The 18,590-nt window shown below is 38.4% G+C and overlaps 1 protein-coding gene and 1 long non-coding RNA gene across 8 annotated transcripts in view; both read left to right on the top strand.

Annotated features, from left to right (window-relative positions):
* The window catches only part of MRE11 (MRE11 double strand break repair nuclease), a 77,275-nt gene extending 70,733 nt beyond the window's left edge, over positions 1-6,542 (top strand). For all 7 annotated transcript variants that reach the window (XM_086678585.1, XM_086678583.1, XM_086678582.1 and 4 more), the window contains 2 exons: positions 3,070-3,151; positions 5,796-6,542. In XM_086678585.1, the coding sequence (XP_086534711.1) occupies positions 3,070-3,151; positions 5,796-5,852 (139 nt within the window). In that variant the 3' untranslated portion in view covers positions 5,853-6,542. The remainder of the gene's footprint in view (positions 1-3,069; positions 3,152-5,795) is intronic.
* A 10,202-nt stretch (positions 6,543-16,744) lies between these two features.
* Positions 16,745-18,080, top strand: LOC147576822 (uncharacterized). Its single transcript, XR_015241465.1, has 2 exons — positions 16,745-17,318; positions 17,648-18,080. It is a non-coding gene; the product is annotated as an uncharacterized LOC147576822 (long non-coding RNA).
* The last annotated feature ends 510 nt before the right edge of the window (positions 18,081-18,590 follow it).

Raw genomic sequence — 18,590 nt, 5'->3', positions numbered from 1 at the left:
CTCATGTTGTGGTTGCCATTTTGGGTGGTCTACTTTTCAGAAGAATAAATGTTGACTTCTTATTTATCTATGAGGTAATAATAGTAACTGAATTGCTCGGTCAGGCACTCTTCCAAGTCTTTACATGTGAATTAGCCTGTTTGGTGCTCACAGCCATGCCAGGTATTCATGGTTAGAGCTACATTATCCTGGGGTGCCTGGGTGGCCCAGTCGGTTAAGCACCCATCTCTTGATTTCGGCCCAGTTCATGATCTCAAGGCTCATGAGTTCTATCCCCACATCGGGCTCTGTGCTGACAGCACAGAACCTACTTGGGATTCTGTCTCTCCCTCTCTCTGCCCCTCACCCTGCACATGGGCTCGCTCTTACTCAAAAAATAAGTAAATATTAAAAAAAAAAAAACAAAAAACTCTGTTATCTCCATTGTACCTTTGAAGAAGGCGAGGCACAATAGGTTAAGTGGCTTACCTAAGATGACCCAGCTAGTCACACAGCCAAGACATTCTGCTCCAGAACTGTCTCTGTTGTCACTTCTGAACTTAATAGATTAACCTCTCAAACCGTTGTGCAGGCAGCAAGAATCATTTAAATGATGAGAGGCAATTTAGAAATTAACATTTTGGCAGTAGATCTGAAATCAGCCATGGCAGATTGGTATTTCTGATGACAGCAACTGAATGACATGATTTAGGCTGGTTTTGAAGAATTATATTACTAATGGCAGGGTTTGTATGGTTACCCTGATTATAATTTACAGCAGTTAAGCTCTGCTGCTTCCTAGGTATGGACCTTGTGCAAGTTTTTTTGTTTTGTTTTGTTTTTTTTACTTTTCTGTGCCTGAGTGTCTTCATTTATAAAATGAATATACTAATATTTACTTCATAGGGTTATGAAGCTTAAGTGAGTTCACGTTTATCAAGGACTAAGTACAGTGCCTGGCACACAATAACAGCCCTGTAAGTGCTTATTAAATAAATTAAGTAACACGCTAGGGAAAACAAGCATAACAGGAGGAAGGGTAAGCAGCGAAAGCACTAATATGCTTGCAGTTAACTTGAAAACAGAAATAGCTTCCAGCTGTAAGATTCCTTTCTGCCAAATAGGCAGTGGAAAGCCTGCTTTTCCCTGGAAAAAGTCGTTCCAAACTCTGTCCTTGTGCTGAGAATAAGAGGGCCCTTCAGGTTTGATAGAGCTGGCGGATAGTAACGACCCTCCCTTTAAAGCAGCAAGTACAAGAAGACCCAGCCCCACTGGGCCAGGGGGAGGAGCAGAGGTTGAGAGGATTCTATTGAACGTTGCAGTGGCAGGGAACGAGGGTTTTTGTGGCACCTTTTATGTACCAGGCACAATATAAGGCCAATTTAACATGTTGCCCTGTGTTTATAACACTGCTACAACTGGCTTACTGGCTGAACATCTCTAGACGAGGAACTCTAATTTATGGCCCCAAATGCTAGCTGAACAAAAATGGAGAAAACTTACACAACTCCTGGCACTCGATTTGATACACCCTTCTCCCTTTATTTCTTTCCCTCCCCTCTGCTGATTTCTAAGGATAGGGGATGCTTCACAGATGAGATCTGTAGGTCTGTGGGATCTCTGAACTAGGATTCTTGTTATGATAAGATGAGCCACCATCCATCATAGATGACTGGCTTGTCTCTGGGTTCCATTGGTTATTGGGGAGACATCAGAGGCAGAGTCACATCTCAGTGGGTGTTTCCATAAACCCCACCCCTTTCTCCAGGCCCCCAACAAGAACTTTCTAACCTAACTTTGCCACCTGGGCACTATGACTTTATGCTCTTGATCTGCTTCCTGTCACAGATAGAAGCAAGTCAACAACTGATCAGGTAGTTCCTGCTTGGGTCAAGTATAGATAGAGATGGGCACTCCCCAAATGGATCATTTGATAAATGTCCTCGGTCTGTACTTCTAAAACCATGTTGTTCTTCAAGTTTGCTTGACAAATCCTCGTGTCCTTTACTTTTATGCATAACAACCTGTGGATTTTTCACTTTCCTTCTGACACAAGACCGCTTGATTCTCAACCTGTTTTCCAGACAAGACCTTCAGACATACTTCCTTTGCTGTAATAACATCCCAAAGCATAATAATAAATTATTGACTAAGAATTGACAAATGCTGCTTTCATTTAAGAGAGAAGTCAGCAAACTTTCTTAAAGAGCCCGATAATAAATATTTTAGGCTTTTCAGACCAAGAGGCAAAACTGAGGACATTCTGTAGGTATTTATATAACCATCTAAATGTACCCCATATCAAAATGTGAAACCATTCTTAGCTCACAGGCAGTAGAAAACCAGGCAGGCTGGATAGGCTGCATGTGCTAGTGATCTAAGAAGACAGAATTCTTATGGATAAAAAGACATACGAATATAAATTTCATTAATTAGCACAAGTTAAGCTTCATTAGGATGGGAATCTTGATCTTCTTGTACGCTGATATTTCCCAAGACCTATCAGAGTACCTGGAAAAGAACAGACACTCAGTTTATATTTCCTATTTGCTTTGGATTGAACACAAATCATATAATGACGCAACCCTAGAAAGCAGTGAGCCTTTCCTAAAATCGTTTTAGCCTGTTGAAGAGACATAACTGATATTTGAATAAAAAGTATTTCAGTGTTGCCACAATTTTTAGGAGTGGGGGTTGGTAGTAGACGCATGTTAGTAACATGCTGAGCCTTATACTAACAAGCAAGTATCAGTGTAGTGTTTAATGTATGTCAGGCACTGATCTGAGTAAGTATAGTAACACAATTAATCTCTAAAAATTATTATCCTCATTTTATGGATGAGGAAATTGAGGCAGAGAGGCTAAGTAACTTGCCTAAAGCCACATAGCTAGTAAACAACAAAACTGGAATTCAAACCCTGGCCCCAGAGTCCTTTTTCTCACCATTAAGTTTTTATGCTGCTAATGTACATTAAAGGGAAGGTATTACCTAATTTTATTCGTGGCTGCTACTAGAATGAAACATTTAGCTAAAAAGGCACTTCTGATGAATTCTGATTCATTTTCCTTTTTTCCATGTTTCTTCCTCAGGTGTCCGAGCACATCATCATCATCAAGCAAGCGCATGTCCCAAAGCCAAATAGCTAAAGGGGTCGATTTTGAATCAGATGAGGTAATCAAGTAATATTATTCAATCTTCATTAATTTTTAGCAATTCATAAAATTTAAATAAGGACTGGGGCACCTGGGTGGCAGTCGATTGAGTGTCTGACTGTGGCTCAGGTCGTGATCTCACAGTTTGTGAGTTTGAGCCCCGCTTCAGGCTCTGTGCTTTCAACACAGAGCCCGCTTCAGATCCTCTGCCCCCCCCTCCGCCCCTCCCTGCTCGCGCTTGCTCTGACACTCTCTTCTCTCTCTCTCTCTCTCTCTCTCTGTCTCTTTCTGTCTCTCAAAAATAAATAAACATTTTTTAAAAATGTAAATAGGGACTGCTAAGCTAGTTGCTGGAAATTATTTTTTCAAATAGTTTCATTGATAACCTTCCTTTGAACTGCACTTAAGATGTTAAGAGTCCGTAAGTAGCATCTGTTGAGTACCTGTAAGTGTAAATACTCGGACGTAAAAGGCCTGCCAATTTTTGAAATAAGATAATTTGCCCTGTTAATGGATCAGAATAGTTGTTTTCAGCATCTGTCATTTATATTTGGAGAAGTGACGATAATATTCTTGAAGTTTTTAATGTTACTTTAATAAAATATTTGTTAAGTACCCACTGTATGCTTTACACATTTCCTATATAAAATGGTATGTGGTGGTGATTTTCATTCACAAAGGTGTTCAGATATACACTGAAATATTAAATGGCAGGATATGTGAAAGAAACCAAGTCAAGACAAGTCGAGTCTGGGCCAGAAAAGGAGCAAAGAAGGAATAGGACAAGGCAGACTCAGGACTTGCCTCTTGGCTTTATTTGTTTGTTGGTTCAGCTACCTTGAATTAAATAAAGTCTAGCCTTTCCCGTTCCTCCATGGAGGCCATTTGAAAGGACTTTGCTAGTTTTTGTTGAATTGTTTTAAGGCATTTTTCTTAAGTCTATAACCTCTTTTGTTTATTTTTACTTAAAAGTTTCTCAATTGTGACAAAAGCACGTGGCGTAAAACTTGCCATCTTAACCATTGTTCGGTGTGCAGTGCCCTCGTGTTCAGTATGTTCACTTGTTAGGCCGTGGATCTCCAGAGTCTTTTCCTCTTTTGGAGTTAAAAATCTTCACCCGTGGAACAACTCTTCATTTCCCCTTCCTCCCGGCCCCTGGTAACCACTATTCTTTTTGTTTCTGTGAATTGGACTGATTTAGATACCTGCTCTGAATGGAGTCATAAGTCTTTGTCTTTTTCAGACTGGCTTATTTTACTTAGCACAGTGTCTTCCAGGTCCACCCCTGCTGTGGCGTGTGACTCAAACCTTTCATTTTGAGCTTCACCTGTTGCTATCATGTCCCTGTATCCCAGCTGAGGTTTTGAACCAGCTTGAGGAGAAGACTCACCAACAGTTCAGGCTGCAGAGAAAAATGGCACCGTGAGCTCAATCTACCTATGGAAAAAACTAATATGTTTTTTCCAGGAGGGGGGTGAGCAGTTAACGTTAATTTGTTAATTCCCAAGCATCTAGATAGACATGTGGTTATATGTTACAGTTGAAGATTTGTATATAGTTCATGTTAACTGCAAAGAAAAACTGTTGACTAATTATTATGCTCCAATTTGGATTTACTTCTGGTTTATTAATAAGTTCTGCCTTTGATAATAGCAGAAAATAAATCAAAGAATGTGAATGAGTTTGTATTTTTCAAGGCATCCATTTCTTACCAGATAGCCAACTTAGCTAACATTTGAATGTGTTAATACCACCAACAAAGCCTAACACCAAATAATTACCCCTTTTTATCAGTGTCTTAAAAGAAACATAAATTAAAATTTTACATGCAAGTTTGCTTTCTCTTCTGAATATTTAAAAGTTTTTAAATAACTTTTTAAATAAAAATAAATAAAAGTTATTGCCTTAAAGCAATTCAACAAATTATCCTCATCAAATTTTATATTTTGGGCTTCTCGAAGGTTTTAGTTTTCCTACTCTTTAACTAAATTCTTCTGATATTCCTGTCAGCTCTTAGTATGCCTATAATCTGCAGCTTAGTTCCAGCAAGGGACCTCTTTCATACTGCTTCTTTTCCCAAAAAGACATTTAAAAGATTGATTTGCTAGATGTTTTTTTACAGCAGTCTGAGAATAGCTAGCTATCTCTAGCATAAAATAGGTAATGGGAGATAAGAATTACAGCTATTTCTCAGTTAGGCCATGTGGCTTCATTATTTGGGGGTGGGGGGTGAGTTTCCAGAACATTAGGTAACACCAGTAATAATATGTAATTGGAAAAAAACCTATTCAAAAACCAAATAGAAATAATTTGAAGAGTATTAATTTTCTTGGCTTCCCCACATCTTTTTTGCCTTTTCGGTTAATAGAAATGTGTATGGTATGTATTATAGGTGTGTATACACACACACACACACACACACACACACACACACACACACACACACACACACATATATCAGGATCAATTATTTTGAGTGCTTCTTAGCAAGCTACTAGGGAAGGGAAAAGTTCATATTTATAAGGGAAATATAAAACTGAGTGCCTTTCTCATGTGAAAGGAGGAAATGGCCCTTACTGGTGGTGGTGTTTACCCAGAAGCACTTCTGTCTTGCCTCAGTGAAGCATGGAACAACCACTCATGTAACATTTGTGTCATTGCAGGATGACGACGATGATCCTTTTATGAACACCAGCTCTTTAAGAGGAAACAGAAGATAATATATTTAATGGCAGTTTGAAGCATTCAAGGTTCAGGAAAAATCAAAACACTGCAAGCAAACAGTTTACAGTTGAAGATTTTTTTTAAGTATTGCTGTTAATTAAAGAATTTGAAAGAGACTTACTTAACAGAGAAACTTAACGTATAAGAATTTGTGTTTTGACGTATCATTTCATGAACATGACTCCTTTAATTGAGAAACATCCCAATTTGAGGACATCCAGAATGGCACTGGTTCTCCATACTTTTTAATCTAGTTCTTAACATTACCTGGGGATGCTCTACAAGATCAGAATGTTTTCTTTACATATATTAGCGTACATCTAACTGAATGAGGGCTTTGCTTAAATACCATTCTTGAGTAAAGATTAACAGAAATCTGTCACTCTGTGTTTCTGCTTCATTATCAAAGACTGTCAGTATTTTAATGTAGTTACATGTAACCAAAGTTGCGGAAAAGAGCTTATAAAACTTAACCTCCTTGTAATTTTAATAATTTCTAAAGATTCTGGATTTCCTGAAGGTAAAACAATCTGTAAAACCGTGCCTAAGCTCATTGTTTGTTACTAAGTGTTGTTCTTTTTCTATTGTTTGTGATCATGTCAGCCACTGAGACTTTGAATGTTAGATGTATCTTATACTTTGAATAATTAGATATATTTGTATTAAAAAATAGAGCAATCTCTGAATTACTAAGTTTTTGATTTCAGTTGTAGCAAAGATTTTAAAAAATTGTGTTCCCATTCAGCAATAGTCATTTTCTCTATTCTCCATTATTCGTGGTTCTCTCTTTCTCCTGTGCTGTATCTGTCTCCTCTATTTCTAGGAGGAAAAGCGTTAAGAAAGATTTATACTTAACTATATCTTTCTTAGAAGATAATTGAAGAACGTTTTTTAGATAGAGTGGTCAGTTGGTCATTATGATTATATTAGATTAAAATATTAAAATACAACCTCTGTGGAATATCAGTGCCAAAATTTCATATTAGTAATATTTTATCTTAACATCAGACATAGTTCCAGAAATCTTAGTGAAGCAGCCTGTGTTAAGTTCATATTTTCTCCCATCCAAGTACTAACCAGGCCCGACGCTGCTTAGCTTCCAGGATCAGGCACATTCAGGGTGGTATGGCCGTGGACAAGTTTGTATTTCCTTACTGTGTTCAGTGGGGGTATAAGAATTGGACCTCTTCAGATTTAAGTTCAGTAATTCCGTTCTCTGTCTTAAGACTGTTAAAACACCCTTAGAGTATTCCTTCCTATCGTCTATGAGGTACCTATATTTAAAGACTCCTTAGGGAATTTGTAGATCTGGGCAGTACAACAAGCACACATTTCTTCATTTGTAGAGTTATACACTTGACTGAGCAGTAGTCATGATCATTGGCACGGTCACACCTGGACTGTGTCAAATTATAAAAGAACATTTGCCTGGTGGCTGTCTCCATATTATAGCCCTTTGAAATGGCCTAGGCCTGGGATATAACCTTCTATTGGGATAAAGTGTGAATCCGTTTTAAATATTAGAAAATATATGTTTTCTGTACCTAGCTTGAGCGTAAGGATTAGTTTAGCAGGTAGTATTAATCAGTGAAGGCGTTGTCCTGCGAAATATTCTCAGGTCCATGGGCCCACATCTCTAATATTCCCAGCAGAAATGAAACCAGGAGTGAGAGTTGCTTTCCCTGCAGAATGGAAGCTGGTTTGGCGGTGGTGTGTGGACAGCGTAGTGCCGCCCCTGCACAGCGGGCGTCTGCTAATGGCCCTTCTCACCTGCCGCCAAGATGTGCTCAGGCGAGGGGCACAGTGAAGGAGACAGTCACAAAAGCATCCTGACCAAGTCCTACGAAAAAAGAATAAGACTTTCTCTTTTTCTGAAAATTGCTCCATGGTATAAAAAAAAAAAAGGTACTAAGAGTAACGCAGTTAGCTCCTAGGCAAAGGGATCCCAGGGCAGTGAGAGGTGAAACCCTGTTCACTTAATCCGAATCATTTTGTTAACGGTGCGTGTCACGTCCTGGAAACAGGAAAGAAAATCCTTTCTGATTGGATATTGTCGCATAGTTTAAGTATGCCCTTCATACTTACTGTTGATGCAGTAAAATCTAGGGGTTTGGTGGGAAGTTTCCAGACATGTCAGTGTAGGTGTATAGAGGTGATTCCAGATGATTGCAGAGTACCTCCACTTCCTCTTGGAGGCCAAGAAAGCAGCGATGAAAACATTCTGAGGAAAAGAGCCTTCCATCATTTACCAGCCTTCCATCATTTACCAAAGAATATACCTCTTTTCGGTGTTTTGTTCCTATCATAAAAATACAGCAGTGCATTTATAAGGCTAAGAATGTATTGTAATTCCAGGAAATTCTATAAATATATGACTGGCCAGGTGCTTAGGAATTTTAAGCATTTAGGCATAAGACTTAATTCAGGTACATAGAAACCTTTCTTTTCCCCAAAGTAAACCTTTAAAATTTACAAGGTACGAGAACAGGAAAGTCATGTGTTTTAATAATTGTAAAGTCAGCACTCATGACATCTCTATGCAGGTCAAGAAATAGAATACCACTCGTGCCCTGGAAGCCCCACCCAGTGGCTCTCCCCTGCCCTCTGACTTTTGACTTCTGTCATTGAGAAGCTTTTTTATTATTATTATGAAATTTATGGTCAAATTGGTTTCCATAAAACACCCAGTGCTCATCCCAACAGGTGCCCTCCTCAATGTCCATCACCCACTTTCCCCTCCCTCCCACCCCCATCAACCCTCAGTTTATTCTCAGTTTTTAAGAGTCTCTTATGGTTTTGCCTCCCTCCCTCTTTTTTTTCCCTTCCCCTCCCCCATAGTCTTCTGTTAAGTTTCTCAGGATCCACATAAGAGTGAAAACATGGTGTCTGTCTTTCTCTGTATGACTTATTTCACTTAACGCTCTCCGGTTCCATCCACGTTGTTACAAAAGGCCATATTTCATTCTTTCTCATTGCCACATAGTATTCCATTGTGTATATAAACCACAATTTCTTTATCCATTCGTCAGTTGATGGACATTTAGGCTCTTCGCACAATTTGGCTATTGTTGAAAGTGCTGCTATAAACGTTGGGGTACAAGTGCCCCTATGCATCAGCACTCCTGTATCCTTTGGGTAAATTCCTAGCAGTGCTATTGCTGGGCCATAGGGTAGGTCTAGTTTTAATTTTTTGAGCAGCTTTTTTTTTTTTTTACCACAAGGTGGTGCCTCCACCATTCGATGGCAAATAGGATGATGCAACAGCAAATCTGAACCGAAGAAGTTAGTATAGTCTTGCAATAAATTTGCAGCCTATGCAATAATACTAAACCTATGCAGTAGTACCAAAATTAGCCTTCTAATCTTAGATGGAAATTGTTTTCCGTATATCACCTGGCTCAGCCTGTTACTAAGGAAATTGCCAGTTTGATAAATTTTATAAAAGTTCCAGAAGAAACTATTTTATGTTTTTAATAAACCGAGAAAAACCCTTTATTAGAAAAATTGAATTAAAAGGTCTCCCATTGTAAAATTTGTCTGTTGAAATGTACTATATTTAAAAATAACTTTCCCCCAATGTTGCCTGATTTTTTGTGTGTCATACATTTAATTCTTAGTATTCTGTGGCTTTTTAGAGCTAACTACTAAGGATTATTATAAAACTTTTATAGAATAAAGGTTTGTGTTTTTGAGTCCAAAGAGCTTCCATATTCTTGAATTAAAAAAAAATGTCTGTATTTTGTCCTTTGTTTATCCCTTTTGCTACTTTTTACCTTAATGTCTATTAGCTAGGTCTGAAAATATTAGCGTTTTAGTTTGATCTTTGTAAAGCCAGCTCACACAGATTGCTGTCTCCATTCATGTTTGTATCTTTCCCATGACTGATCACTAGAACTGATTTTAGCTGTTTTTAAATTGTAAAGTCAGGGTGTCTTCTTTAAAATTCAAACAGTGAGGGGTGCCTGGGTGGCTCAGTTGGTTAAGTGTCCAACTTTGGCTCAGGTCGTGATCTCACTGTTCGTGGGTTCGAGCCCCACCTCGGGTTCTGTGCTGACAGCTCAGAGCCTGGAGCCTGCTTCAGATTCTGTGTCTCCCTTTCTCTCTGTTCCTCCCCCGGTTGTACTCTGTCTCTCTCTCAAAAATAAAGATTTTTAAAAATGTTTTAATTCAAACATTGAAATACATATTAAAATGTGTATATGTCCCTGTAATCCTCTCCCCAGACTTAACCTCCCAGCCATTAGGTACTTGTTTCTCCATTACTTTGGCATGATTACTGACAAAAATTGTTGAATTAGAACCCCAAATTATATAGTCAAATATTTTAGTCCCCGTATCAAGGTGTATGTTCACCTTGATACTTGATTGACATCCTGATTTTTCCACGTCTGCTTTGTCAACCTCTTTTAATTAAACCACCATTGTCTGTTTTGAGGGATAACGGCACTGCTTTCCAATGCATCATTTAAATGTCACCGCTCAGTTTGGGTCACATACAAGAACGTTTAATCTGTGTGACCTGCCATCCAGAGTGGTAAAGTGATTTTCAAAGGGCTCTCGGCCAGTGACGGTATATCCTAGTTGACTAGCCAAAAGAAGCGCAGTGGGTTAACCCAGACCACACTCTTCGGCTTCTTAGAGCCACTGTTTCAGTTCTCATGATTCGTGCGGAGATACCAACACTAGGGGGCTTTCAAAGTACAAAATTTGCTTGACTAGGAGCGTATAAATGTAACTCCGATCTACCTGTTCGTGCATTTGAACTGATTAGGTGGAGGGGTAGGTATATCTGGACTTTGAGCAAATTGCCAAGAGGCAAATTGTTTAATAAGGTGAGAGGCACGGCTGCATTTCTGTTGGTCCTTTGACAACCTGGAAATAGAACGCATGAAATGGAGGCATCCATTTTACATTTATTAAAATGTCTTTCTATAAATCCTGAAATCAGGCAATTAGTCTACCCATCCGTCACAGACAAAAGCCCCCAATGGCTTATCATCCCAATCTTGATAGTAGAGTCTTTTAGTAATGATTTAAAATTTGCAAGAAGAATAGAGAATTTTTACCTTTTACCCAGATTCACTAATTTTTAACATTTTGGCATTTAAAAAATTTATGTGTGTATGTTACATACTTTCTTCATATGCAAATGTGAATATGCACACATATGTAATTTTTTTTTCAGGCTTTTGAGAACAGGGTTTAAGCCGTAATGCTCCTTCACCCCTTAATACTTCAATGTATATTTCCCAGGAATAAGGATATTGTCTTACATGACACCAGTACAGTCACCACTTCCAGAAATTTTAACATGCATTTAATACTTTATATTCCAATTTTCTCAGTTGTCCCAATAATTCCCTTACAAAGCATGTTTTTTCCCTCTAGTCCGGGATTTAATTGTATTTTTTAATGTATAGAACATTAACGTATGTTCAGAAGTCTAACCATTCAGCATATGTACTCAAATCTTACACCCTTCCCCATCCCTTTCACTCCTTTCTGCTCCGACTGTAGGTAGACAATCGCATTCTCGTTCATCCTTTCCGCATTTCTTTTTGCTAAAATAAGCAAATATGCTTTTTTTTTTTTCTAATTTGCCCTTCTTTCTTACACAATGAATTGTGTGTGTGCATGCTCTTCCCCTGCCCCCCGAATAATCTGTGCTGGAAATCACTCCATATAACTTTTCAAAGATCATCTTTTTCATAGCTATATAGTATTCCGTTGAGTTTAAATTCCATTGTTTATGCTATCATTCTCCCATATTTGGGTGTTTAAGTAGTTCTCACATTTACAACTCTACAAGTAATGCAGCAATACTTAACCTCGTGTTTGCATTTTCTTCTTTTTGGAAGTATATATTCAAGAGTAGTAAATTCCTAGAAGTTGGAGTTACTAGGTAAAAGAGCAAATGTGTATGTAGTTTTATTAAATATTGCCAAATTCCCTTCCATAGATATTGCACCGTTTCGTGTTTCTGCCAGCAATGTGTTACTCTCCATGGCCTCACCATCAGAATTTATTTGTCAAGCTTTTAACTTTTTGCCCATCTGGTGGAAAAGTATCTCACTGTAGTTTTAGTTTGCATTTTTGTTATTATGAATGAAGAAGTTGTAAAAACATGATTAAGGGCCATTTTTGTATCCACTTTTGGTGAATTGCCTATTCATGTACTATGTCCACTTTTCTAAGGTTTTGGTTCCTTTTTCGATTAAATTTTATATTAAGGATATAGGATATTAAGGATATTAGCCCTTTGTCTAATAACATATTGCTAATGTAGTTTACAATGTTATTTGTATTTTGATTTTGCTCATATTTTTTTGCAATGCACTAGTTTATTTTTATTTATTTTTATACTTTTTAATGTTTATTTGTCTTTGACAGAGACAAAGACAGAGCGCGAGTGGGGGAGGGGTGGAGAGAGAAAGGGACACAATCCAAAACAGGCTCCAGGCTCTCAGCCATCAGCACAGAGCCAGAAGCGGGGCTTGAACCCACAAACTGCAAGATCATGACCTCAGCCAAAGTTGGACGCTCAACTGACAGCCACCAAGGCACTCCAATGCGCTAGTTTATTTTTAATGTCCTATTTTTCCTCCTTTTCTCTTTTTTTTTTTTTTTTTCCCATCTGGACTTAGAAAATCTTCCTCTACACCCAGGTTATAGAGGAATTTACTCATAGTCCCTTTTTGTAAACTTACAGTTTCAAGTCATTTACATTTAGATCTCTGATTACTTAGAGTTTACTCTTGTGTAAAATTGTGAGGAATAGACCTACTTTTATCTTTTACAAATGGCTCTTCAGTTGAATGTACATCATTTACTACAGGTGCCTCTTTGCTCCAGTGATTGGTTATGTGCTAAGTTTTCTTTTTTTTTTTTTTTTTTTTTTTTAAATTTTTTTTCAACGTTTATTTATTTTTGGGACAGAGAGAGACATAGCATGAACGGGGGAGGGGCAGAGAGAGAGGGAGACACAGAATCGGAAACAGGCTCCAGGCTCTGAGCCATCAGCCCAGAGCCCGACGCGGGGCTCGAACTCACGGACCGCGAGATCGTGACCTGGCTGAAGTCGGACGCTTAACCGACTGCGCCACCCAGGCGCCCCATTATGTGCTAAGTTTTCGTATGTGGTGGGGTCTCTTTCTGGGTTTCTATTCCATTGTTAATGTCCATTTGCACGTTTAACTATGGAGGCTGTGTAGAGTGTTTTAATGTCTGATAAGGTTCATCACTCCTCCTAGCTTTTTTTGTTTTCAGTGTTTTCCTATTCTTTTATGTTTGTTTTCCCAAATGAACTTAAGTATCAATTTCCTGGCTGCAGCAACCAAAAAAAAAAAAAAGGGTTTTGGTATTTTAATTGGCATGCCTAATTTGTAAATTAGGAAGAACTGACATCCTGTGAGGATGTCCTATCCAATTGATGTCTTCACATTTGTTCAAGTTTATTTTGTGTGTTTCAGAAATAGGTTTTTAACACTTTGAAAATTTAGTCTCAAGTGTTTGCCTTTTGTGTTGCTATTGTGATTACAGTTTTTTTCTTCCATCATGTATTTTTACCGGTTATTATGTTTATATATGAAAGCTATTTATTTTTGCACATTAATTTTATATCTTGCTAACTTGCTAAATTGTATCATTTAATTTTGTTTTATCTTTGATACTGTTGGATTTTCCAGGTATAATTTCATGTGATCCACCAATAGAGATATTTTTCCTTCCTCTTTTCCATTTTTATCCCTTTAACTTTTTCTCGCATCTAAGCGCATTGGCCTCCACTACCATGTTAATTAAAACAAAAAACTGCCAAAGTGGAGACAAGGAACATAATTTTTTTTTGTACACAATTTGGGATAATGTTACAGCAGTTAAAAAATTGTTACTGAAAGTTGCTCTGAAAATTCTGCATCTGTAGGTAGGCTTTATAAATTAACCAGTAGTAACTACATTTAAATGGAATCATACAATATATACCCTGTTTGTGTACGACTTCTTTCACAGAACATTGTGTCTGAGATACATCCATGTTCCAGCATGTTCCTACACTTTGTACTTTTTCATTGATTATAGCAGTTTATACTCTTACCAGCCATGTAAGAGGATCCTAGCTGCTCTGTATCCTCGCAATATATATATTTTATACAGTTGCTTTGCTGGATATGTGTATTACAAAATCTCCAGTCTGTGGCTTGCCTTTTTGTTCTTGAATGGTGTCTTATTGAGCAAAAGTTCTTAACAAAGTCTAGCTCATCAATGATTAATGATTACTGTGTGTGTGTCCCATTTAAGAAAAACATCCCCTATACTGAGATCATAATGAGATTCTTCTGTGTTACCTTCCAGAAAATTATCTGATTGACTTTCACATTTAACTCTCCAGTCCAGCTGGGAATTGATTCTTTATGTGTGGTGTGAGATAGGAATCATGTTTCATTCTGTTCCATATGGGGATGCACTTGCCCCAGTACCATTTGTTGAAATGACTGTTCTTTCTCCTGCCCTGCAGAACTATTTAGTCATTTATTGAGACTACTGTCTTGGCAATTCTTGGCCCTACAACTTTTCAGGTAAATTTTATATTTATGTATATTGCTTGTGACCTAATACAAGGTTTTGGGGTTTTTTTTTTTAAACTTTTTTAAGGTTTATTTATATTTGAGAGAGACAGAGCATGAGCGGGGGAAGGGCAGAAAGAGAGGGAGACACAGAATCTGAAGCAGGGTCCAGGCTCTGGGCTGTCAGCACAGAGCCCAATGTGGGGCTCAAACTCACAAACTGGGAGATCGTGACCTGAGCTGAAGTCGGATGTTTAGCCGACTAAGCCACCCAGGTGCCCCCCTAATACAAGATTTTAACAAAAATAACTGCCTAGTTTCAGGTTGGTTATAATTTTCAGCCGTTGTCCGTTGCATTTGATTTAATTTAAATATTGATTGCATTCTCAGGCTTCACTGGACATTTCCTTTGGCAGTCAAAGATAGTGATTCTGGTTGCCAGAGCTAAAGCTTGCTATTTGAGATTAGGAAGATATCCTGTCCTTGCTAGGATCTTTCTGTTTGTTTGTTTGTTTTATCTGAAATGTTATCAACTTCATTTACCTGGCTTAATGTTCCTTTGCCGTCTGTGACATTACTGAATCAATAGAGGGTAATAGTGTCTGTTAGACCCCTACTTCACACCCACCTTCCCTTCCTCCAACCTGTGTAAAGCATGTACTGTCTTTCCCTCCTGTCTTGGGCCCCTGCCTATGTTTATAAAGCAGGCAATCCAGGCTTTCCTCCAGCTCTGGTCCTCACTGTCCAATCCCCTCCGTGTCTTTACCCACTAGTTCCTTCCAACTGCACTTTTAGCTCCCTATCACGGCCATCTCCTCGTATCTGCAGGGGTCCCTTCTCATCAAATGCAGCAGATGCTATGAAGAGACAGAGGAAAGGAGGAACACGAAAGTGAGAACTGTGTATTGAGTTCCTTTCCAAGCCAGGCCCAGGTTTCGTGCATATTATTAATTTCTCATAACAACGCTATAAAGCAGGCATTATTACCCTTTCATTATAGGTAAGAATAAAGGCTTAAGCATAAGGTCACACTTCTAATAAATGGTAGAGCTGAGATTTAAAGCTAATTCTATCTGAATCCAAATCTCATTCTTTCTACATGACCACACTGCCTCCCATAACTTATGAGGCATGTCCTGACTTAAAACTAAAATCATTAGCCTCAAACTCTGATGCATCTTTGGGCGTGGACTATACAAAAATCAGAAGGGCGAAGTCCAGAGGAGAAACTGAGTTGGGTCTAAAGTTGGTGACTGTCTCGGGCAGGGTGAATAGCAGGAAGAGATCTTTCCCTTGGAAAGAAACATTTCAGATGGCTACAGGGATTCATATTAAACAATGAATAGTAAATACGAATGACCTGTTGACCAAGTTCTTGTGAATATTGAAAGCATCAATAGCTTCCAGTTGGTTTAGGCTGTAATAGATGACAGACTCAGAAGCGGCTTCCCCTGGGATTCTCAGGATTGTTTTAATTTTTTTTTTTTAACGTTTATTTATTTTTGAGACAGGGAGAGACAGAGCATGAATGTGGGAGGGTCAGAGAGAGAGGCAGACACAGAATCTGAAGCAGGCTCCAGGCTCTGAGCTGTCAGCACAGAGCCCGGCGAGGGGCTCGAACTCACGGACCGCGAGATCATGACCTGAGCAGAAGTCAGACGCTTAACCGACTGAGCCACACAGGCGCCCCTAATTTCTTATTTTTTTTTTACGTTTATCAGGATTGTTTTAGTAAGTTTCATGTATCTATCAGCTAAAAACCTGTTTAATAGTGATTTCCCATAGCAAGTGTTTCTATTTTTTGGTTTTTCCCCCAAATCATATTTATCAGTTCTTTCTTTTTTCTGATTATAAAAATACTCTGGGAAACCCAAAAAGTATTAAACAGCGTAAAGAAAAAAACCCCAAATATGTATATATGTGTTAATATAGCTGTTTTTTTCTTTAAATAAATTCTTAGTGTTAACTGGACATAGAGTGTGGTCATATTTAAAGATTTGGAAAGAACTGACAAATTGTATTTTTTAATGGCCGAAGGACATGAATTTAAAAAAATGACAGACTAGAAATGCAAATAGGACTTTATTAAATTTTAAACGGCAGGTCATTTTTAACTGTCAAATAGAACTTTGTGCATTCATTCAAGTGCTGGCCATGTATCAGACACCAAGCAACTGCCCCTCACCCCCCGCCCCCCAAACAATGAAAGAAAAAACACAATAGATATGGACTCATGGAACTTTTAGTCTGAAGGAAATACACCATTTATTGAACCCTTTTTGTGTGCCGGGAGTACACGAAGCACTTACAAACACTATTGCATCTATTCTCAAAACTCTATGAGGTGGGTATTTTTACCTACTGAATGAGGAAGCAGATGTTCAGAGACTGACTTGTATGAGTCACATGGCTATACAGGCTGTGGGTGGAAGTCCAACTCTGACTAACTCCAAAGATCTCACCATTAGCTTCTGGGTGAAGGAATATTGGAAAGCCTAAAATCAACGGAGGAAACTTTTTTCAATATATTTCAAAAAATTAAATAAATGAGTCTGTATGGTTAGGGTGTAGTGAAAGAGGTGCCCTCGTGTTGCTAGAGTATAAACGGATACATCCTTTCTGCAAAGCAATCTGGTAAAATATTAGAAGCCTTAAAGTATTTTCATCCCCTTTACCTGGAATTCTATTGTTTTAACTCTACCCTAAGGAGAAAATCAGAAATGTGATTAAAGATTTATGTACAATTGGTGGAATATTTGATAAAAAATTGTGTGTGTGTGTGTGTGTGTGTGTGTGTGTGTGTGTGTTGCAGATTAAGTGGCAAAATCGTGGAATGTCTGGAATTTGCCGCATCATAAACTAGGAGAGGAAAAATCGATTGAAGCTGGATGATGGATACATGTAAGTTTATTCACCATACTTCCATTTAAAAAGGTCTTAAAATATGGAAAAAGATGATTCCATCAAGCAGTATTTATTATAGTGAAAAATCTGGTATTCCATGAGCTAAAATATGCCGCCATTAAAAGGATGTTTTTGAGAAAAATTTAGAACATGGAAACTGTTCTCAGAGTAATGTAAGCAGGATATAAAACTAGTAACACTTAATTACTATTATGTAGAAAGAGTTAAAGGGGACACACCAAAATGTTCATAGCAGGATTGTGGTGGTTTTTATTTTCTTGTTTATGTTCTTTATCGTTTTTTGGTTTTTTTTTTTTTTTTTGCAGATACCATTTATACTCAGAAAAAAAATTTACGGAAGACAACAGCCCCCCATCTATGACAGGTCCCTTATTATTGTCACTGTCAGAGGTGGGTCACTGGTCTGATCAGCCAATGGAACCAATGTGAGCCAGTAACAGTTTGGAGTCATATATTAGGACATCACTGGCAGAGAGGAAATCGAACTGTTAGCTTGGTCATTTATACCCTATACTTCTGCAGGGCACAACCAGTTGTGTTTTTGTGAGACACTTCCATTATCCAGTGATGGAAGTATGTGAAAACACGTATCCATCCATCATCCAGCTTCAATCCATTTTTCCTCTCCTAGTCTAGTTTATTTGGGGGCAAATTCCAGACATTGCATGATTTTATCACTTAATCTGGAAGACACACACACACACACAATTTTTCATCAAATTAACAGCTCTGCCTTAACTCTTCGGGTGTTTTGGAATTTTTTGTCTTTAAAAAACATTCTATTTTTGTTCTCACATATTCATGCATTTAGTAAGACCTGCTCTGTGCCAGGTACCATGCTAGGCTTGCTTTAAAAGATGAAAAGAGGGACGCCTGGGTGGCGCAGTCGGTTAGGCGTCCGACTTCAGCCAGATCACGATCTCGGGGTCCGTGAGTTCGAGCCCCGCGTCAGGCTCTGGGCTGATGGCTCGGAGCCTGGAGCCTGTTTCCGATTCTGTGTCTCCCTCTCTCTCTGCCCCTCCCCCGTTCATGCTCTGTCTCTCTCTGTCCCAAAAATAAATAAAAAACGTTGAAAAAAAAATTTAAAAAAATAAAAAATAAAAGATGAAAAGAACAGAATGCCTGCACTCAAAGAAGCTCAGTTTAATGAGAGAGGCCAACATAGATAGTTGTTATGTTGTATACGAAGACTGTGGGTAGAGGTAAGCTCAGGATGGACCACCAAGCTCAAGCTGGGGGCCCACAGTC

The sequence above is a fragment of the Puma concolor genome, chromosome D1, assembly GCF_028749965.1.
Source record: "Puma concolor isolate L17-30 chromosome D1, mPumCon1.1.hap2, whole genome shotgun sequence".
In the NCBI taxonomy this organism is placed as follows: Eukaryota; Metazoa; Chordata; class Mammalia; order Carnivora; family Felidae; genus Puma; species Puma concolor.
This window is presented reverse-complemented; position numbering and strand designations above follow the sequence as displayed.